The sequence below is a fragment of the Mesoplodon bidens genome (genome assembly GCF_964165515.1).
Source record: "Mesoplodon bidens genome assembly, chromosome: 3".
Taxonomy (NCBI): Eukaryota; Metazoa; Chordata; class Mammalia; order Artiodactyla; family Ziphiidae; genus Mesoplodon; species Mesoplodon bidens.
The window spans coordinates 156093988-156118693 of NC_138178.1; the positions used below are offsets into that span (position 1 = coordinate 156093988).

Here is a 24706-nt window from a genome sequence, read left to right on the forward strand (position 1 = left end):
TAAATCATGAGGAAGAATTAAAACTTTAGTAAAATATACTAGAAACACTTGGCTTTATTCTATAAGTGATAGTCTAGATTTCTAGATGTGTCAGCTCAACCCTAGATCCCACTCAAAAATGTTTAGTTACTGAACTAGCAAAATACGCTTAATGAAATGTTAAGATAGTGTAGACCTTGAAAATTACATCATCTCAGTACTTCTAATAAATCAACATGGCATGATCTGGTTATATTTTTTACTCACTATATCCTCAAATAATATGTTAGAGTTAAGCAGAATCTATATATGTTATATTTTAAAGCTAACGTGAAATAAACAGTTAAATGGTTTTCAAAGAGAAACTCTCATCTTTGTTTGTTCATACAGGGTCAAGAAATTACAAATCACTAAAACTGTCCATTACATATGCACCCCTACGGGGATATGTGCTGTCTGGCCTGGACCTTGTCTGGCAGGACTGGGTGGCAGGGTTATATTTACAGTAGGTAAATTCCGACATGTAATTAACTGGCTTGAAAATAAAATCTTTCGTGATTAGAGTTCTATCAATAAATAACATTGGATATAAAATCTAAAATTCTATGTGGATCTGAATTCATATATTGTAGTACAGGGATAACCTGTGCACTACTGTATCTCTAAGACAAACAGTACTCTGGAAATTTATAATTTATAAAAAGAAGATAATTCATAGATTAAAATCGTTATCAAAAAAGTCATTTAATTCTTTTAAAAGAATTAAAAGGAATGTGTAATTCCTTTTAATTCTTAGGTTTTTCTAAATTATAGTTAAAGCTTTAGGGGGCCAAATGATCTTCTGGTAATAGGGTAAAAGCCTCTATTTTCCTATATTGTGCTAATATGTAAGTTCCATTATTTTCAATGCTGGCTTCAGAAATGTCAATAAGCTCTGATAAGATTGAGTGTTAAGAGTCCCCAATGTTTTTTGGTCTTTCCTCCCTCCCTACAATTTTCTTTGCACATCAGGAAGATGTCAAGTATTTTCACTCAGATAAAAATACTGAAAGAGAAAAGCCAACTCTTTCTCACTCTGAAGCCTTTGAAATCTTCTAGTAGGCTCAGTTTCTCAGGCACAGACTCCAGATGGTCTAAGGCCACTCGAGTACTCTAGAAAACACAAGGCAAGCAAACATTATGAAAAATTAATACTTTCAGAATCCAAGTACTAAAAATCAGTTGTACCATTGGTATAAGCAGTTCAAACTGTAGATTTAGAGAGTCAAATAACAAATAGTATGTCTAAAATAAATGTATCTTTCTACATCAGAAAACATTTTTTCAAGAAGAAAATGAGATGCATTTGCAAGACTGATTTGAATATAATGCTCCTCCTAGATAACTGCTTGCAACTGATATACTATCAAACTTTCTATAGAGAATTTCATATTAATTTACAAACCTGCTTCAGTGAACATCAGAAATAAATCATAAGGTAATACTGAGAAATAGATGAATTTGCAGTTACTTATCTATGGAGCATATTAGAGATCCTCACATGTTGACAGTAAAAAGAAGAAAAGAGCTCTCAACAATTATTTTAGTTAAAAAGGAAAAGAGTAGTTCTCAAAGACTTGGAAGAAATAATCTGAAATTAAATATGTGCGACAGGGACACAAGGTCCTGTTAATTACAAATCAATAACTTCTACAGTCTTTGATTTGCTAATCACTGATTTACACATACTGATATAACCACTAAGAGGGAATGCTCTGAAAATTATTTCAAAGCAAATGTTGAACTAAGAGGTTAAATGGTAGAATAACTTTGAGACCAGAGACTGTACCATATACACCTCTGTATTGTTAGTCCTGTCACAGGGTAGGCACACAGATAGTAGCTTTTACATTTAAAATGAATTGTAATTATTCAATGAAATAAAAAATAAACCCTAGGGCTGTGCATGGGAAGAAAGTGTCCTGCAAGAACCTGGACATAAGTTTGCACAGAGCTGTCAAGAAGTTAGTGACCACCCACTATTCCATGTACCCCCCTACATCTCCCACGTGAATGGTTCTGCACAATAGATTATGAATGAAAGTGACATGTGTCACTTCTGGACTGAGACAGTTAAGAGTCTGTGTGTTCCCTTTTCCACCTCAGACCCTGCCATAAGGACCCTGGAGGCCACATATTCCGGATGGTAGAGCTACAAGATAGAGGAGAGCTGCCCACCACATTGGACATAATGTGAGTGAAAAATCAACTTTTATGGTGCTAAGCCATAAGATTTCATGGTTTGTTAGCTACCAATGCATAGCATAGAATTTATTGCAAATAATACCTGAGAATTATGTAATTTAATAATAGGCTAATAGGGTGGTCAAATGGCTTTTTTTTCTTTCTTTCTTTTTTTTTTTTGGTGGGAGGAGGCTCCAAATTATATGTGCATCAGGGTTTTTTTCTCAGGGGAGTTCAATTTTTTTGGAACTAGCCTGGGTTAGGAACTGGTGTTCTCATCATCTGGTATACTCACTTTCATTTACTCTTCCTATCCCTATCTCACCCTGATGCTGTTCTCTGGCTTCACCTCCCATCCAGAGCTTCTCCAGAGCATACCCTTACATCTCCTGCAGGGTTTGTGGAGGAGCAGGGATAGAGACAGACAGTGGAGGGTCTAAGTCTTCCCTGAAGACGCTTTCAACGTACTCATTTCCACTCTCTCCTTCTGCAATAAAAGGGTACCACTAGCTCAAAAGCCTTTCAAAAATTCTACAGGGTGAATAAAATTTGCTTTCCATAACTATCCCCTTGACAGGCATTTGGGTTTCACCTCTGTTATGAGGCATTTTACCCTTTTTCTTTCGATGTTCTTTGACTTGGCATTATAGATGTCTTCTAGTTGTCAACATGTAAACCACTGTTTCTATCTCTTCAGATTTGTATTCTTCTAATGTGATTTTTGAGAGTGTGGTAGAAACATCCTTCTTTTGGCCATTTTGAAATTGGAAGTTGTATATGCTGTTTCTTCACATTCATAACTTTTCAAGTTCCGCTTAAACTTCCTTTTCGAGTTCCATTTAAAAGACTTAGTGTTTTGTTCCTTCCAAGTATTTTGTTCCTTCCGCTTAACACTTACATTGTTAGTCTTTTTTGTGGCATGTGCTCAACTCAAACTGCCATGCATTTTAAATAGCTTTATTTATTATTTCATGAATAGGAAGATTAATAAAAATAACATGTTTCTTAGAGACAGACTCACAGACATAGAGAACAGGCTTGTGGTTGCCGGGGGTTGGGGGGATGGGGTGGGGGGCTGGGGAGGGATGGACTGGGAAGCTGGGGTCAGTGATTGTAAACTATTTATACATAGAATGGATAAACAACAAGGTCCTACTGTATAGCACAGGGAACTATATTCAATATCCTGAGATACACCATAATGGAAAAGAATATAAAAAAGAATGTGTATATATATGTATAACTGAGTCACTGCTATATAGCAGAAATTAACACAACATTGTAAATCAACTATACTTCAATTAAAAGAATGACATGTTTCTTTTTTTTTTTTTCCCTTGCCGTACGCGGGCCTCTCACTGTTGTGGCCTCTCCCATTGTGGAGCACAGGCTCGGGACGCGCAGGCTCAGCGGCCATGGCTCACGGGCCCAGCCGCTCCGCGGCATGTGGGATCCTCCCGGACCAGGGCACGAACCTGCGTCCCCTGCATCGGCAGGCGGACTCCCAACCACTGCACCACCAGGGAAGCCCATGACATGTTTCTTAACATAGGCCCTCATGTGTAGATTTAGGAGAACTAGTAGTTTTAGTCACCATATATGCTATATTCATTTAAATAGTAAAATTATAGCTTTCCTCATTGGCCCTTGAATAGTAAAATCCAAATCAATGCCATGGTGATTTTAAAGCAAAATTTTATGCATTGGATAAAATCTTCTTCATAAACAATGGTTTCGGTACAACTTGTAGTTTTAAAACTTTATTCCCTTTTTTTTTCATCCCATAATTTTTTTCATTCAAAAGTGCCCCTCTGAACCTGGGTTAAATATGTTATACTCATTTTGATCTTAAAATAAGTAAATGATCTCTTTCCCTACGGTAAAGCTAGCAGGTTATGCAAATATTTTTGCTTAAAATTTTCAATCAATCAGGTGATGCATTAAAAAGGTTTTTTCCTAGCATGTTTACACATACTGGTTTATTCTATTTGATTATGTTTTGGGGGTACATATTCAAATGGCTACTTTTTTTTGAGTAAATCTTCAACCTTAAAAACTTGCTTGGCTTCTTCTTTCTTAACCGGTTATTTTTCTACTTCCCTCCCCTAACCCCCCACGTCTCCACTAACATCTTTATACTTTCTCTTCATTTATTGTAGTTGTGATTATTTTATATTCCATTTATGGATTTTTTCTCAATATCTTGCTCAATATCAGAAATACTTTCTGATACACATGTCCTTCTCTTCATCCTTATATTCTAGTCAGTTAAGTAACACCAAATGTATATCTAGATACCACAGAAAGATCCATAAGATGTAGACGGCACATTTTCTCTTCTGCAGGAACTTTTAATTTACTGGAGGGAGAGTATGCATATGTAAAATATGTAAGAATTATACAAAGAAAAAAGTTAACTGCATTTATTTTAAGGAAATTACATGTACAGATGCTGAGATTTCTAAGGCATCTGCAACAATAAGACATAAAGTAATGAAGATAATGAGTCCAGGCCTGCAGTCACCTCAGGTCTCATAATTTCATGATTAAGTGGTATTTGGGGACTACATTTATTTTCTGGTCTTCTCTCCCTCTATATGCATGTTAGTGTGCTTAAACCTGCCATGTTGTCATATAGACTTAAAAAGTATGCATATGCACGTTCAAACTCCATTTTTTGTTTTTTAATGTGAGTTTGGCTGGGATTCTGTGCTTAGAGTCTTGTCACATTACATGGCATTTCAAGTTCATTTTCCCCCAAAAGCTAACTGTGCTAGAGAGACAAGAACTAATAGCAGATGCGAAGTCTAAATAAGGAAATTGCTTGGATTTTAAAGGTGCCATGAGGACCTATAGCATGCTAGTTCCTAGGGCAAAATACCTCATGCAGAGTCAGGGAAACTTTTTATTTTTTAAGTTGATTAATTACTTCTGCCTTACATGGTCGAATGCATTAAAGGGCACATATAAGTCTCCACTGGTAGAATTAAGGGAACAATTTCTCAAGTTTATGAATAATGGCACCAGGAAATGACAGGTGCTTAACCTGTCTTTAATTTTCTTAAATCAATTTTCTAGAAGAACTAAATTGGACATTCACATAGGGGTTTAAAGAGTGTTTCTCTTTTGAAAATGTTACAAGATAATAAATTTCATATCTAATTTGAAAACAGAGAAATTCACAATTAAGACTCCATTTCATAAAAAACAATACACTGATTATAGTACTTGCTTTATCTCAGAGGCTTAAGGAGCTGGACTTCCACTGGCCTAGGAAGCAAATGATCAATTACTCCTAATCCTGTTTAGTAGGAAAATGAAAGACTAACTATAAAAATGTAATTCAATTTTGAATACAATTCTTAATCCTCATTCCACTGTATAATGTAGATACTAAAGTTATCCCCATTTTACAGATGAGACAACTGAGGACCAAAGTGTAAATAACTTCCTCACAGTCATGTGGTGGCAAAACTGGTATGCAAATCCAAACAGTCTGAATGCAGAAATGTCAGTGTTAATATATAAATATTTTCATGGCAAATCACCAATTGAAAAGGACAGCAACCAGTAGCTGTAATAGTGCATGCTTTAGGGCTTCCCTGGTGGCGCAGTGGTTGAGAGTCCGCCTGCCGATGCAGGGGACATGGGTTCGTGCCCCGGTCTGGGAGGATCCCACATGCCGCGGAGCAGCTGGGCCCGTGAGCCATGGCTGCTGAGCCTGCGCGTCCGGAGCCTGTGCTCTGCAAGGGGAGAGGCCACAACGGTGAGAGGCCCGCCTACCGCAAAAAAAAAAAAAAAAAAAAATAGTGCATGCTTTAGGTAAATTCCTAATCTCTTGTTAGCTATCAACTCTTAGCAGCTAGAATTTTGAAGATATGTCTTTGATGAGCTTGTTTCTGGAAAAAGAAGTCTTAAGATGAACCCAGGAAGAATTTCATCTTGCCAGTGCTGAAGGGTCTGTGCTCAAGACCATGCATCCAATATATATACACACACAAGGGATCAGGACAGTCTTTCTGTTGATTAGAGGATGTAGGCATGAGATTGAGTTTTATGATACGAATACCCCCTTTTCTTTTTTTGTAACATTTAGCACTAGCATAGCACACTATCTGTCCACAAGAGGTGCTTCAACAAATGTTGGCCACATAAAGACAAAGGCAGAGTTACCGTGTTCTAATGAACCCACTGAATCTTGGCCTCTGTATTAAAAACCTAGAAGCAAAAGTTTGCTATTTCATTTATTTTCTCTAGACTAAGGGCAAGATCCAGTGGCAGAAACAACAGTGAAATTCAGAAATCCTGTCTGTTAGGACTTACGGCTTTTGTACCTACAGGCGTGTTTAAATATCTGTTGGAAGGCGCAATGAATCAGCTGGCAATTTTACTATTCCAAAATCTTCAACACACACCAAACTGCTATGGGGTTGAACAGTTTGTACTGGTCCACAGTATATTTTTCTTTAGGTGTTCCTTTGCTTCAGACTTGAGGGAAATTGAATAATATAGTATGACAACATAAGTAGCAGCTATTAGGAATTAGAAGGGGCTTCACTGCAATTCTTAGATTCCTGTCTCCTGTAGAGAAAGCTTACGAAACAGAATCTACTTTTCTTTGTAAAAAATGTACATGTTATTTTCTTATTAACATATAACAACCACCATTTTCTTCTAGTGCTATTGAAATCATATGTTTTGAGGTTTGGATGATAAAAGAAGGGTATGGTGTCTATATTTTTATTTTAAAAATGTGTGTGCATTTTTGGCACTATATAGATATTAAATACATGAGGTTATGAAGCAGTTTACTTGGGTTCAAAAATGCAATTCCATTTCATTTGGAAAGAGATCCACTTCAAAACTTTTTTGACAAATGGCTGAAAGATGGTAAAAGGACCTGAGTAAACAAGTTTGAAGGAGAGGAAGAGTGAGATCATGAAAAAGAGAGACTGTCTGCCTTTTCACATGATGTGACTAGATCCAGCACAGCTATATTGGCTTCATAGTGTCCTCTTTTCATCCAAACTGTAGGACACTTGCTGGAACCAAGTGAAAAAGTAGCAGAGACTGGGCTGGCAAAGTCATTTCGTAGACACACATCCTTCAAAGAGCCTTAGAGCTCAAAGTTGTGTGGATTTCTTGGAATATCAGAGGAGTCCTCTATTTCTAGATTGTGTACTTTTGATACTGAGCAGGACCCTGTGGGGCTCCTGGGCACAAAAGCCTTTCTGGGTCCCCCATGTCTTGATAATAGGAAATAGGCTTCATACAGCCTCCATGACCTTCCCTGAGTTCCAGTGAGAAGGTTCAAACAGTTGCTAATTAGGGAAGGGAGGGGATCTGGAGACAAGGGAGGAACAATCAAGAGAAACAAAAATGCAGCCTCCAGGCAGGGTTCTGGTTCCCCATTAAGGGATATACATATATAACAATATCTGAGCTGTTCTGCAGACACTGAAAGCCCCACAAGGTGGGAGAAATTAATGGTATCCTCTTCTCAAGCAGGCAGACCCCAGACGGGTTGGAACCATAAGGTTGATGATGCTGACTCCCACTTACCTCACCACCAACCAATCAGAAGAGTGTCTGCGAGGTGATCACACCCTGTCTGAACCATTACCATGAAACTTCTCACTCTCACCTCCATGTTGAGACACACAGTTTTTGAGGCACAAGTCCGCTGTGGCTCCTTTGCCTAGCAAAGCAGTAAAGCTGTTCTTTTCTACTTCACCCAAAACTCTTGTCTCCAAGATTTAATTGGGTGTCAGGGTACAGAGGCCGGGTATGGCTTCACTTTAAGAGAGTTTTAAAAATCAGACACCCACTTAGAAGTGTTTACATGTGTCTCAGGGTAAAAGGGTACATAAGGCTTGTTAAAAAGACAAACAAAAGAAACACCAGTTAATGTGGCAATATGGCATCAGTGACTCTATTTGATCTAAAATCCAGAACTTTTGTCAACAACAAATTCTACTGTCTTCATATAATACCATTCTAATCAAACATGGTAGAAGATCTCCTTTAAAAAGCACAAATTTATGAAATTTGAGAATAGGTAGAATATCTTCACTAGAAAATTTGAATAAAGAATGCTTTCTAGGTATTTTCCAACTCTCATTCACAGTAATTTTTTTCAGTGAAGAACTATAAAAAACCTACAGAATCTGTCATTCCACATTATTGCTTTCTTGTTTCTAGACATAACCAAATTATGAGTTATAGTCAACCCATGATCTTATTATTAGCTTAATTTGGGGATTTTTTTTCAATAAGAGAACACCAAAAATGAGTTGAAGGAGAAAGGAATACAGAAGGAATAAAGAAACATATCTCGTCCCCTTGAGATCCCCTCTTTAAATATTTTTCCTGATATAAAGGAAAGTAACACACAAAGAATAATGAGGACTATTTTAGTGTTCTCTGTAGGCTAGAAAACGAATTGGGCCCTTACAACCAGTCTATAAGGAGGAGGGTCTTGAGATCCACCCTTTACTTTCTGTGAAATCACTCCATTTCTTAAAATTGAAAACTAGGAAAAGGGAAACCTCTCCCAGCAGCCTCAGAAGCAGCGGATTAAAGCTCCACAATCAACTTGATGTACCCTGCATCTGTAGAATACATGAATAGACAACAAATCATCCCAAATTGAGGAGCCGGGAGTCAGTACTGTGCCTCTGAGGTGGGAGAGCCAACTTCAGGACACTGGTCCACAAGGGACCTCCCAGCTCCACATAATATCAAATGGCGAAAATCTCCCAGAGATCTCCATCTCAACACCAGCACCCAGCTTCACTCAACGACCAGCAAGCTACAGTGCTGGACAACCTATGCCAAACAACTAGCAAGACAGGAACACAACGCCACCCATTAGCAGAGAGGCTGCCTAAAATCATAAAAAGTCCGCAGACACCCCAAAACACACCACCAGACGTGGACCTGCCCACCAGAAAGACAAGATCCAGCCTCATCCACCAGAACAAAGGCACTAGTCCCCTCCACCAGGAAGCCTACACAACCCACTAAACCAACCTTAGCCACTGGGGACAGACATCAAAAACAACGGGAACTACGAACCTGCAGCCTGCAAAAAGGAGACCCCAAACACAGTAACATAAGCAAAATGAGAAGACAGAAAAACACACATCAGGAGAAGGAGCAAGATAAAAACCCACCAGACCTAACAAATGAAGAGGTAATAGGCAGTCTACCTGAAAAAGAATTCAGAATAATGATAGTAAAGATGATCCAAGATTCTATTTCCAAGATCCAAAATCTTGGAAATAGAATAGACAAAATGCAAGAAACAGTTAACAAGGACCTAGAAGAACTAAAGATGAATCAAGCATCGATTAAAAACACAATACATGAAATAAAAAATACTCTAGATGGGATCAATAGCAGAATAACTGAGGCAGAAGAATGGATAAGTGAGGTGGAAGATAAAATAGTGGAAATAACTGATGCAGAGCTCAGAGACCTCTGGGACAACATTAAACGCACCAACATTCAAATTAAAGGGGTTCCAGAAGAAGAAGAGAAAAAGAAAGGGACTGAGAAAATATTTGAAGAGATTATAGTTGAAAACTTCCCTAATATGGGGAAGGAAATAGTTAATCAAGTCCAGGAGGCACAGAGAGTCCCATACAAAATAAATCCAAGGAGAAATACGCCAAGACACATATTAATCAAACTGTCAAAAATTAAACACAAAGAAATCATATTAAAAGCAGCAAGGCAAAAACAACAAATAACACACAAGGGAATCCCCATCAGGATAACAGCTGATCTCTCAGCAGGAACTCTACAAGCCAGAAGGGAGTGGCAGGACATAATTAAAGTGATGAAGGAGAAAAACCTGCAACCAAGATTACTCTACCCAGCAAGGATCTCATTCAGATTTGATGGAGAAATTAAAACGTTTACAGACAAGCAAAAGCTGAGAGAGTTCAGCACCACCAAACCAGCTTTACAACAAATGCTAAAGGAACTTCTCTAGGCAAGAAACACAACAGAAGGAAAAGACCTACAATAACGAACCCAAAACAATTAAGAAAATGGGAATAGGAACATACATATCGTTAATTACCTTAAATGTAAATGGACTAAATGCTCTCACCAATAGACACAGATTGGCTGAATGGATACAAAAACAAGACCCATATATATGCTGTCTACAAGAGACCCACTTCAGACCTAGAGACACATACAGATTGAAAGTAAGGGGATGGAAAAAGATATTCCATACAAATGGAAATCAAAAGAAAGCTGGAGTAGCAATTCTTATTTCAGACAAAATAGACTTTAAAGACTACTAGAAGAGACAAAGAAGGACACTACATAATGATCAAGGGATCGATCCAAGAAGAAGATATAACAATTGTAAATATTTATGCACCAAACAAAGGAGCACCTCAATACATAAGGCAAATACTAACAGCCATAAAAGGAGAAATCGACAGTAACACAATCATAGTAGTGGACTTTAACACCCCACTTTCACCAATGGACAGATCATCCAAAATGAAAATAAATAAGGAAACACAAGCTTTAAATGAAACATTAAACAAGATGGACTTAATTGATATTTATAGGACATTCCATCCAAAAACAACAGAATACACATTTTTCTCAAGTGTTCATGGAACATTCTCCAGGATAGATCATATCTTGGGTCACAAATCAAGCCTTGGTAAATTTAAGAAAATTGAAATTGTATCAAGTATATTTTCCAACCACAATGCTATGAGATTAGATATCAATTACAGGAAAAGAGCTGTAAAAAATATAAACAAATGGAGGCTAAACAATACACTACTTAATAACGAAGTGATCACTGAAGAAATCAAAGAGGAAATTAAAAAATACCTAGAAACAAATGACAATGCAGACACGACGACCCAAAACCTCTGGGATGCAGCAAAAGCAGTTCTAAGAGGGAAGTTTATAGCAATACAATCTCACCTTAAGAAACAGGAAACATCTCGAATAAACAACCTAACCCTGCACCTAAAGCAATTAGAGAAAGAAGAACAAAAACATCCCAAAGTTAGCAGAAGGAAAGAAATCATAAAGATCAGATCAGAAATAAATGAAAAAGAAATGAAGGAAACGATAGCAAAGATCAATAAAACTAAAAGCTGGTTCTTTGAGAAGATAAACAAAATTGACAAACCATTAGCCAGACTCATCAAGAAAAAAAGGGAGAAGACTCAAATCAATAGAATTAGAAATGAAAAAGGAGAAGTAACAACTGACACGGCAGAAATACAAAAGATCATGAGAGATTACTACAAGCAACTCTATGCCAATAAAATGGACAACCTGGAAGAAATGGACAAATTCTTAGAAATGCACAACCTGCCAAGACTGAATCAGGAAGAAATAGAAAATATGAACAGACCAATCACAAGCACTGAAATTGAAACTGTGATAAAAAATCTTCCAACAAACAAAAGCCCAGGACCAGATGGCTTCACAGGCGAATTCTATCAAGCATTTAGAGAAGAGCTAACACCTATCCTTCTCAAACTCTTCCAAAATATAGCAGAGGGAGGAACACTCCCAAACTCATTCTACGAGGCCACCATCACCTTGATACCAAAACCAGACAAGGATGTCACAAAGAAAGAAAACTACAGGCCAATATCACTGATGAACATAGATGCAAAAATCCTCAACAAAATACTAGCAAACAGAATCCAACAGCACATTAAAAGGTTCATGCACCATGATCAAGTGGGGTTTATTCCAGGAATGCAAGGATTCTTCAATATACGCAAATCAATCAACGTGATACACCATATTAACAAATTGAAGGAGAAAAACCATATGATCATCTCAATAGATGCAGAGAAAGCTTTCGACAAAATTCAACACCCATTTATGATAAAAACCCTGCAGAAAGTAGGCATAGAGGGAACTTACCTCAACATCATAAAGGCCATATATGACAAACCCACAGCCAGCATCGTCCTCAATGGTGAAAAACTGAAACCATTTCCACTAAGATCAGGAACAAGACAAGGTTGCCCACTCTCACCACTCTTATTCAACATAGTTTTGGAAGTTTTAGCCACAGCAATCAGAGAAGAAAAGGAAATAAAAGGAATCCAAATTGGAAAAGAAGAAGTAAAGCTGTCACTGTTTGCAGATGACATGATACTATACATAGAGAATCCTAAAGATGCTACCAGAAAACTACTAGAGCTAATCAATGAATTTGGTAAAGTAGCAGGATACAAAATTAATGCACAGAAATCTCTGGCATTCCTATATACTAATGATGAAAAATCTGAAAGTGAAATCAAGGAAACACTCCCATTTACCATTGCAGCAAAAAGAATAAAATATCTAGGAATAAACCTACCTAAGGAGACAAAAGACCTGTATGCAGAAAATTATAAGACACTGATGAAAGAAATTAAAGATGATACAAATAGATGGAGAGATGAACCATGTTCTTGGATTGGAAGAATCAACATTGTGAAAATGACTCTACTACCCAAAGCAATCTACAGATTCAATGCAATCCCTATCAAACTACCACTGGTATTTTTCACAGAACTAGAACAAAAAATTTCACAATTTGTTTGGAAACACAAAAGACCCCGAATAGCCAAAGCAATCTTGAGAACGAAAAATGGAGCCGGAGGAATCAGGCTCCCTGACTTCAGACTATACTACAAAGCTACAGTAATCAAGACAGTATGGTACTGGCACAAAAACAGAAAGATAGATCAATGGAACAGGATAGAAAGCCCAGAGATTAAACCCACGCACATATGGTCACCTTATCTTTGATAAAGGAGGCAGGAATGTACAGTGGAGAAAGGACAGTCTCTTCAATAAGTGGTGCTGGGAAAACTGGACAGGGACATGTAAAAGTATGAGATTAGATCACTCCCTAACACCATACACAAAAATAAGCTCAAAATGGATTAAAGACCTAAATGTAAGGCCAGACTCTATCAAACTCTTAGAGGAAAACATAGGCAGAACACTCTATGACATAAATCACAGCAAGATCCTTTTTGACTCACCTCCTAGAGAAATGGAAATAAAGACAAAGATAAACACATGGGACCTAATGAAACTTAAAAGCTTTTGCACAGCAAAGGAAACCATAAACAAGACCAAAAGACAACCCTCAGAATGGGAGAATATATTTGCAAATGAAGCAACTGACAAAGGATTAATCTCCAAAATTTATAAGCAGCTCATGCAGGTCAATAACAAAAAAACAAACAACCCAATCCAAAAATGGGCAGAAGACCTAAATAGACATTTCTCCACAGAAGATATACAGACTGCCAACAAACCCATGAAAGGATGCTCAACATCTTTACTCATTAGAGAAATGCAAATCAAAACTACAATGAGATATCATCTCACACCAGTCAGAATGGCCATCATCAAAAAATCTGGAAACAATAAATGCTGGAGATGGTGTGGAAAAAAGGGAACACTCTTGCACTGCTGGTGGGAATGTGAATTGGTACAGCCGCTATGGAGAACGGTATGGAGGTTCCTTAAAAAACTACAAATAGAACTACCATATGACCCAGCAATCCCACTACTGGGCATATACCCTGAGAAAACCATAATTCAAAAAGAGACATGTACCAAAATGTTCATAGCAGCCCTATGTACAATAGCACGGAGATGGAAACAACCTAAGCGTCCATCATCGGATGAATGGGTAAAGAAGATGTGGCACATATATACAATGGAATATTTCTCAGCCATAAAAAGAAACGAAATTGAGCTATTTGTAATGAGGTGGATGGACCTAGAGTCTGTCATACAGAGTGAAGTAAGTCAGAAAGAGAAAGACAAATACTGTATGCTGACACATATATATGGAATTTAAGAAAAAAAAATGTCATGAAGAACATAGGGGTAAGACAGGAATAAAGACACAGACCTACTAGAGAATGGACTTGAGGATATGGGGAGGGGGAAGGGTAAGCTGTGACAAAGTGAAAGAGCGGCATGGACATATATACACTACCAAACGTAAGGTAGATAGCTAGTGGGAAGCAGCCGCATAGCACAGGGAGATCAGCTTGGTGCTTTGTGACCGCCTGGAGGGGTGGGATAGGGAGGGTGGGAGGGAGACGCAAAAGGGAGGGGATATGGGAACATATGTATATGTATAACTGATTAAATTTGTTATAAAGCAAAAAAAAAAATAAAAAATAAAGAAAAAAAAATTGAAAACTAAATGTACTCAACAAAAGAAATTTAAAACTTTTGCCCCCAAAATGTGACTGCATGTTAATAATGGGCAAACAGTTTAAGCAAGTGTTTGCTGAAAGAGAGAAACAGTTTAGCAATTTCTGCTTAAGGTGGCAGATAAAGAAACTATGTTTGTGGGATTTACTGGTCCCAGTCACATGTTTCAAGCTGGCTGATGGAGGACAGTGGTGAGGTGGAAGGGATGCTGAACCAGAAGTCAGCCTATCTCATTTGTGGAGATGCACAGTTCCAGCAACATTAATTGTATTTTGTGGTTTGGGGAGTATCACTTTCCCCTGCCCTTCTAAGCTTCAGTCTTTTATTTGCAAAATGGGGATAAATAACGATGGTCTTTATTATCTCATACTCACAGAGTAACTGTGATTATCGAGTAAGGGTGAATGTGAAAGTACGTTGAAAACTGTCAAGTACTTTCTAAATAGTATTAAAAAAACCTGATTCTGTGAAGTACTGTCAGCTCAAGGATTCTCAAATGGAGAAAAGGAGGTCAGTGACAATCTAAATTTGACAATCTAAAATTACTAATAAAAATTAGTCAACAGAGTACAAAGCAGAAACAAGGCAAACTTAATTAAAACTCTATCCAATATTTAGCAATACATTACTGTTCTACAGACATCATCCAAAACATAAAAGTAATAGAATTGTAATGGCACACAAATTGCTTTTGTACATACTGTGCCCTCGGTGGAGAATGTTCCCTGCAGTCTCCTTATCTGGTTAAAACTTTTCCCCCCAACATTATGAGCATTTTCAAGCATACAGGAAATCTGAAAGAAATTTATGGAGATCACACAAATACCCACCACCTAAATTCTACTATTAACATTCTGTTATATTTGCTTTATCACATATTTATCTATCCATTCCCACGTCTATCCATTAACCCAACTTATTTTTTGGATGCCTTACAAAGTAAACTGTGTACATTTGTACACTTTACCCTAAAGACTTCAGCATGCCTACCATTAATTCCACTTGAATATGTTTAATGTAAAATTTACATTAATTTGTAATGAAATGTATAAATCTTAAGTGAACTGGTTAATTTTTATTATCTTTCATCACTTCCTCAGGGAAGGCACCCATGCCTTCACTGATTTCTGTCAAATAAGTTCTCAGTTAAGTCATGAGCCTTTCCTTTGCAACAAGTATTAGAGTACTAGTGTTCCATTTATTTGTGCAGTTATTTAATTAGTGCTTGTGTTGACACTGGGCAGTAAGCATCCTCCGGGTGGGGAATGTCTGTCTTTGTTCCCCACTGTACCCACAGTCCACCCAGTGCTTCCACAGAAAAGGTATTCAATAACTGCTTCTTGAGTGAACGAATGCATCTTACTTAATGAAGGGGAGGGATTTATCCATTTATTCAATCTGCAAGCATTTACTAAACACCGACTCTATAGCAGACACTGTTCTATAGGTGAGCTAAGGGAGGGCCCAAGATGAGGCTGAAGATGCCTATGGTAAGATCTTACAGAGCCTTTAGGCCACAGTGAAGTAAGTGTATTTAATTCTGAATGAGACAGAAGGTCTTCTGAGGGTTTTCAGCAGAGGAGTGACATGCTCTAAAAGGAACCTCTGATTCTGTCTGCAGACTGCTGGCCCCTGAGCCCCAAGCAGGGGAAGAATTGGTGGAGTTTGGGGGTATTGTGAGAAGGGGGCAAGGCATCTCACTTCTAGGTTGGGGACCTGCTGAGCAGTGGAAACTCTGAGACCCACGTCAGGGGTGCCATCTGGGTGGAGTTCCCTGAGAAATTTATTGGGAGAATGTACTGAATCCTCAAAAGGGCAATGGTGCTACACCTAAAGCTCTTGATTTACCCCAAATACTCTTACATCTCAAGAATAGTCATTCTGACCATAAACTTCTGAAAATGTCTTAAATGTCCACAAAATAGTTTCTCTAATAATGATAGATTATTTAGATTACTCAGATAATATTTTTATTTGTGGTAGCCTTCTGTTTAAGGACATCAAGATATATTTGAGGCAGCAAGGTACAGTGGAAAAGATCACTGAGTAGCAATCAGGAGATAAAAAGTTATATCTCAGGTTTGCCATTACCAGTTATATGAATCTGGAAAAATCATTTAACCCATGGATCTCAGTTTCCAAATCAGGAAAATGGGAAAGAAGGATCTAAAAATCTCTAAGAGCCCTTCTGGCTCTAGATTTAGTCTGCTGTAGCTTTAACTTCTTCCCAGAGTAGGTTGGGAGCTTGAAAGGTTGGAAAGAGTAAGAAAAATGGCTTTCTATAAAGAGAAAGTAAAATAAGGAGAAAACCATTTAGGGATTACTATTTACCCAGGAACACCTGTGGGGTGGAAAAACCTTCATTCTTCTGTGGCAGAAAGCAAAGTCAATGATTGCATAAGGAAAACAAGAAGAAAGATATTTCTGTCATCTTGGGTATTTGCCCTATCAAATTACTAACTCCAAATATTTGTCATTTTGTATTTTTAGAACAGATACTTCCAAAAGCAGGCAAAGAACTTGCTTTTCATTTTTTTTTTTCATTTTATAACTGTCCTAATTAAAAAAAATTAAAACAGAAAAAAGATTTTACAGTTTTGCCCTCATCTAGATGCTGCTAATTAGCTTCTGGTTCTATTACCATAAATGTTATACCATATTTTTGCTTCTGTCAAAGTTTCTGTGCCATCATGACTTTGCACACTGTGGACCAAACAAATGTTGCTGCCATTCTGGTAAACAACAAATGTAGCCTGCTAGCAATCCATCAGCCAATGCAGCCACCTCCAATGATGTGCCCTGAGGGGAATTCAGGATGGAGATAAACAGGATACTGGCCCTAGATAGTTAAGATGCATATCTAAGCTATAATTTCAATGAACCTGGACTCATTCATCTTCCCATACATAGAAAAACACTAAAATCATTAACTTGAGATGGCTGTTTTTTGTGATTAGCAGCAATCTTTCGATGTCTGACTTTTTCTTTTTTTTTTTTCCCAGAAAAATCTCCTATATATCTTGGCTCCTTCCTTACCTCTTTGAAACAGTTCCTCAGAGCTATCTGAGAGGGTATATCCCGATTATATAGTCCTCAGTAAGATTACCAAAGAAAACATAATTCTCGACTTTTAGGTTGTGCTTTTTTGTTCGTTTGTTTGTTTTGATTGTTTTTTTCAGTCGACAACGTGAAGGCCCATCTGTCTGGAATATCCTCTACACGCTGCTTAAATTAGCCCACTGATTGTCCTTCTGCAAGACTTGGCTTGGTTACTACCTCCTCTAACATGGCAGTTAAAAGCATGGCCTCTTGAGTGGTCTGAGTTGAAACCCTGATTTAGTCTCCTACTGGCCACGTGTGCCTACAGAAGTTCCTGATCCTTCTGCACTGGACCTCAGTTTCTTCCCCTATAAACAGGAATGATAATAACACCCATAGTGTAGAACTATTTTAAGGATCAAATATATTAACATATGTAAAGTACTCAGAATGGGGAAGGGAGCTAGTAAGCACTCAATAAACACTAGCTATTGTTACAACGATAATACTAGTTATTATTCTGTGAACATCTCTCCTAAAATGTGTGTTGGGTACCCATCCTCAGCACTTCCCATGCACAAACATGCCTCCTATCACCTGTTTAATCGCTTCCTGTCTATTTGTCCCTTTCAGTAGACAGCAAATTTCTTAAAGGCAGGACTATATTCTTCCTTAATTTCCAGGGCTGAGTACTTGCTATTATACACAATAGATTTTAGTTTTATGGGGGGGGAAAAAAAACAACAAAAAACCTTCTCAATGCAAAGATCAATAAATACTCATTTAGAACTTATAAATGTTGTAGAAACATATATGTAGCACACATTATTTTCTAAAAGTACAATTTAAAGCCTGACTTGAGGGACAGTGAATGTTTTTAGACACTCAAAATTAAATAAATCAACAAATGGAAGAAAACGAGGGACAGTAAAGTTGAGTTGAATGGTCTAGACAGAGTAAAAGAGAGGAAGATGAGAATAAAATCTTTTGTGGACCTAAGAAGGTCCTAATAAGGAAATGTGGGATGTGAAGAGCAAACTGTCTCCTGTGGATGAGCTGACAGGGGCTTAGGCACTTGAGGCCACGAAGACACTGGTCACAGGGCAGATACTGAGAAATGCTAATCATTTCCCTGAATACTGCAAAGCCCTTGCCCCAAGCCCTCAAGATATGCGAAAGCAGGCAATCACATTTGCCTCTTCCATATTTAACATGGAACAGAGGGTCCTGATATGGAACACTGATAAGGAATGATAATTGTTCTGGCTGAGGTGGGGTCCAGGCTAATTTACTTAAAAGCTCCTTGGTGAGGTGAACATAATTAATCTTCTCTGTTCTCAAAGCAAAGGGTTATTTTCTTTTAAAGAGTTGTTCTGTGTTCTAAAAAGGAACGACAAAACAAATTAATCATTTTCCATTACTCCGGACACAGCACTTGGATTCTGAGAGAGCATGTGAACAGTTAATCCGCCTATATGGATGAGTTTCTGGTGACAGGCAGATCAGATCTAAATAGAAATCAGGCAAGGTATTTTATTTTTATCATTGTGGCTTTGAGACTTAATTCAAAAATAACTGAGACCAACTCTGACTATACTTTTAAAGTTTGCTTTCATAATTAATCCTTTTTTGAACACTTAGAAACACTCTTGGATCCTGTACAAAGCATTTCCCTGGCCGACTGCTGCCAAAGCAGACAGAAGCAGAGACTATCTAGAATCCTTCTAAACTATTGAAAATTCAACTGAACTATCTCTTAAGGCCATACATAGTTCAAAGTACCAGTAATTTGAAGTTATAGCAATACATTTTGGAAGACAGCCCACCTAAACAAGTAATGTTAAAGGTGAATTCTAAGTATGTTTGAGAGGCTCTGTTAAGGTGTGTCCTGAATGGCTGAACAGAAGGGCAAGAGAGGATAGATGAAGTATATGTGAGCAAAAGTATATATTTTTAAATAAATTCATCTAGTTTCTGAATTTGCAAGCCCTGGCTGAGAAAGATGGACCATGAAAGCCACTGGGCATTATACAACTGACAATATTATTTGATGAGCAAACTCATCTGACATTTGCCACAAACAATCGTCTTCCTGAAACTTCAATTGCTAGAAAGGTTTTTTTTTCTTTTTTCCAAATGAAAGCCATGTATTCATTCAACTGGACAACAATGAAGCTTTGTGGCCTGGTGGTTAGTATGAAAAGGAGTTGGTTTTGCCAAAACAATTTGAAATTTTGAACTTAGTCTCCCTTCCCCCACTTCTTTTTTAACATACTCAACTAAAATGAACAAGTTCTGTAGCCCTTACTAGACACATTAAAAAAAAAAAGAAACTAAACAAAAAAACAACCAACAAACCCCCTGAAGTAGCCAAAACCACATGACTTTGGACATTTAAAGTATGTTGTAAAAACTTAGAAAACATGCAATACTCTGGAAATTAGTCAGGATTTCACAGCATTTATTATACAGAAACTGGATAGGACATCTGGCCTTCCCTTTATCCAACAGCATTTACTAAGTACCTACGACGTACAATCAAACTATAACATCACTACATCAGACTTCATTCTGCTAAAGCTGACTAGATTTAGTTCAAGCATATTCTTTTGGTTCCTAAATGAAAATAAGTTATTAGGGCAATAGAGAGACATATTTATAATTTTTTGTTAACTGCCTTTTCCCATTAAATTGGAAAATTTTAAGTATAGGGATTAAGCCTTACTTACTATTCTTTAAATCTATGGTGTTAATACATAATAGCTACTCAAGAAATATTTATTGAATTTGGTGCTATAATTGCTTCTCAGTCATCCAGTAACTACATATATGCAACAATATTTTTAAAATTTGCTAATGTGAAAGATTAGTTAATTTATATTTGATTTGGGAATAATTCCATATCCTGTCAAGTGAATATGGGTGTGTCAGGAGTTCTGGGATATATTCTATATAATGAAGTTGCAACAGTAACATCAATTACATGAGACAGGTACTCCACTTTTTCTTTAAGGACGCCTGCTCCCTAAATTTTCTTGAGATATTCTAGGACATGACACCCACAAGGAATACCAGTTAGGAAGAGCAAATATGAAGTATTATATAATATTGCTTTCCCTGTCCTTCCTTCCCTCCCACCCAACTTTAGTTGGAAGCCAAAGGTAAGAGCTTTGCTCTATATTATTTCTAAGAAGGTACAGACATGGGCACATATCACAGTCATGCAGAGCTCAAACTTTAAATATATATATATGGTCTCTTCCTCTTAAACTCAGAGGGAATCCAGTGCTTTAAAGGAACTCTCTGGAAATGCAAACAAGATGCCTATTGATAGTGAAAACTGGGTCTATCAAATTTATGGTAATAGGTAATATCGCTTGAAGTCAGTTGCAATTCAAACACTGTGGGAACTACAGGAGATTCATTCATAACAAAAACAAACAAGCAAACAGAAAACAAAGAAACAAGGAGATGGGAATACAGAATGACAGTTTGTTCCCAGATCCTGGAACACAACAACATACTTTTGCTTAATCTTTAGTGTATCAGTAATAATTAGTCATCACCATTTACTATTCTGGTCCAACGGGTGAAGTTTCTTTTTTTTTTTTTTTTTAAGATTTTTTTAAAAATTTAATTTAATTTAACTTATTTTTTGGCTGCATTGGGTTTTCGTTGCTGTGCACGGGCTTTTTCTAGTTGCAGCGAGAGGGGTCTACTCTTCGCTCTGGTGCACAGGCTTCTCATTGCGGTGGCTTCTCTTGTTGCGGAGCCTTCTCTTGTTGCGGAGCACGGGTTCTAGGCACAGTACTTGCAGCACACGGGCTCAGTAATTGCGGCACGTGGGCCCTAGAGCACACGGGCTTCAGTAGTTGTGGTGCGTGGGCTCAGTAGTTGCGGCTCATGGGCTCTAGAGTACAGGCTTAGTAGTTGTGGTGCACAGGCTTAGTTGCTCTGCAGCATGTGGGATCTTCTGAACCAGGGGTCGAATCTGTGCCCCCAGAATTGGCAGGCTGATTCTTAACCACTGTGCCACAAGGGAAGTCCCCAAGGGGTGAAGTTTTTTTTTTTTTTTTTTTTTTTTTTTTTTGCGGTACGTGGGCCTCTCACTGTTGCGGCCTCTCCCATCGCGGAGCACAGGCTCCGGACGCACAGGCTTGGCGGCCATGGCTCACGGGCCAGCCACTCGGCGGCATGTGGGATCTTCCCGGACCAGGGCACGAACCCACGTCCCCTGTATCGGCAGGCGGACTCCCAACCACTGCGCCACCAGGGAAGCCCCGGGTGAAGTTTTAAAAAAGTATTTTAGCTACTTGATAAATAACTTAAAGAATATAAAGAGATAGTAAAAAAAAAAATGTCATTAGAAATTTTAGTAAGAAGTTAAGCATGTTATATATTCTCTTGATTTAGAAGGTATGAACGCAACAGACTACTGAATAACTGTCATCCATGATTCTGGAAAATATCCATCTTGTAAATACTGATTAGAAATTTCAAATATATTTCTAATGAGTTCTACTTTATCATTACTTCTGGCTTGTTCTCTTGTACTTGCTTCTTCAAAACGCAATACCTCTAAAAATGTGACAGCTTCTAATGTTTTCTTTAATATAAATTTATTTATTTATTTATTTGTGGCTGCGTTGGGTCTTCATTGTTGCACACAGGCTTTCTCTAGCTGTGGTGAGCAGGGGCTACTCTTCGTTGCGGTACGCAGGCTTCTCATTGCGGTGGCTTCTCTTGCTGTGGAGCACAGGCTCTAGGCGCACATGTGGGCTCAGTAGTTGTGGCTTACGGGCTCTAGAGTGTAGGCTCAGTAGTTGTGGTGCACGGGCTTAGTCGCTCCACCACATGTGGGATCTTCCCAGACCAGGGCCTGAACCTGTGTCCCCTGCATTGGCAGGCGGATTCTTAACCACTGTGCCACCAGGGAGGCCCTGATTCTAATTTTTAAAAAATTGATAATGCAGTCTTCTTTACTACATAATTACAGATTTCTTTTCATTTTTTAGATTTATAAGTATAAATTAGAATGGTCAATCTAACAAAAATTTTCATTTCTATATTATCTTTTCCTTTCAATCACATTTTTATACAACCTGCTTTCAGTGTTTGCCCATTTATGAACCATATCAAGTAAATTATGGTGCACAAACATAACTAAAGATGAAAGAGTACTGTCACACATTCTTTCAGCAAATGCAGTGCTCCAGGTTATTGTTGCCAAATATTGCATGATGAAGTCCCTCTTGTTGAATAAGTAACTGGAAGAGAGCACCCTATTTCCTCTTTGTCCTCAGAAATAGATTGTTCATTCATTGATTCCTGAATTTGCAAAAAATTCATCTACAATATTATCATTTGAAGACTCATAATCTGACTTTTGCTTATACAATCAATTTCACCATCATCATTAGTATCTAGAATGCCACGGTCTGTCTCTTTATATTCATCTGCTGATTCATCTAATAAGTATGAAATGTCTTCCTCTGTCAGTTTCCTTCTCTTTGTCATTATGGGAGAAAATGAGAAATTCTGAATTATCAACCTGCATCCAATAAAAGTAATAATAATAAAGAAAAAGACTACAAAACTTCTTCTTGAAAGATAATACAATATTTTGATGGAAGGTACTTCTCCATGGCATTGCTACATGTCTTATGATGGCTTTTATCCCAGAATAGCTTTTCAAGAATGTTTGTATAGCAAACAGACTTGGAAATACACTGTCTTCCTCTTAGGCAAAGGTTTGGTAGAATTTCTTGTAGCTCCCTTTATAAGACTGGGGTTACATAAGCTCAGGGTTCCTCAGCTATAACACAAATTCACTGCATGTGCAACGCCCACCCGGACCCATCTCCATATTGCCCCTGAGGGACTTGGGAGGCAAAGGGAAGTGATACAAACATGCAGCTCATGGGGCCAGCTGTGCTGTGACTAATAAAGTCCTTTGTCTCATGTCTTCTTCCAGCATCCGTAAAAGTATGGCAGGCTAACTTGGTAACTGGTGAGAAGGGTAAAATTCTCAGACTCTTCAGTTCTTGATATACTTTGGACAACACAATAAGAAAATTGAAATGTTATGTAACAGTGATGATTTAGGTCACTTATTGCAACATCCTTCTGTGTGATCCCCTTATCCCTCCATCTTCATATGATTTTGGTCTCTTCTAGCATATTTGGGAACAACTGACAAATACCAATAAAATAATTTCTAGGATGATGAAATAGGAAAATGTTTCAAGAAAATAAGATCACCAAGATTCATTATACATCTTGGATTTATAATAGGCTTCAGTAGACTCATGGTGTTTGCAAGACGGAATGAATTTTTTCTATCTTAAAAATGAGGAAACTTTCTCTTTGCTCTTTGTAAGAACAACAACAAAAAGAAAGAATTAAAAAAAAATCAATCCTTACCAAAAGAAATTAATAGACCAAGATTGGGTCCAAATGACCCTGATGGTATAGTAAAGGTTAAACCACCCTTGAAAAACTCTTTGCCTTTTATCATCACCTCTCAGATCCTGTTCATCCTTTAGTACCTAATTTCTCCTTCCTGGGAGCCTTTGTAAACCACTTCTGTGGAGTCTGATATGAAGTCTGGTAGTTCACGAAGTACTTGTCCTATGCTGCTTTGCAAGATAAACCATGCTTTATACTCAGTCCTTTACATGGGTTAGTTGGTGGTCATTTGTTGAATAGAGAAATGAATGAAAGAAATGAGAGGAGAAATGAGTGTGATGTCACAGAGGGGGGAACTAACACAAAAGTAGAAAAGAGGAGAAACAAGAAGAGAGATGAGGGAGGCAGGTAATTTACATATCTTAGTCAAAAGAAAACTGAATGAATAGCTAATTTGCTCAATATACTGATTTACAAAACAACGTATTTGTTTTTTAAACTCTTTATATGGTTTCCAAAAATACTAGTTTGTAAATTGGACAATTTGTTAAGGTTTATTAAAATCAGAGAATTAATCATTTGGTGAGCTCATGACTGGGTAAATTTGCCCTTGAAGTTAGGCCCAACAAGGTTAAATTTTAGTAAGAAGCTACAAGTAAGCACTCTAGATTCCTGGAAATTTTTAAAAAAATAATGTTTGAGAAAGAATCTTATGACTGTTGTTTTGGTAGATTGGAAATGATATGTTGTAGGCACAGAATACATGATGGGATCAGTAGAAAAGGCATGAAATTAACTCAGTGGAAATTAATAGGACTAC

The 24706-nt window shown here is 37.6% G+C and overlaps 1 protein-coding gene across 4 annotated transcripts in view; it reads right to left on the bottom strand.

The window, feature by feature from the left end:
- Positions 1 to 24706, bottom strand: part of CEP128 (centrosomal protein 128) — a 423783-nt gene that overhangs the window by 23612 nt on the left and 375465 nt on the right. For 3 of the 4 annotated variants that reach the window (XM_081227258.1, XM_081227257.1, XM_081227259.1), the window contains one exon: positions 1054 to 1131. In XM_081227258.1, coding sequence (XP_081083384.1) covers positions 1054 to 1131 — 78 coding nt within the window. Of the gene's footprint in view, positions 1 to 1053; positions 1132 to 24706 lie in introns of those variants that run through there. The other variant, XM_081227260.1, reaches the window with a different exon arrangement.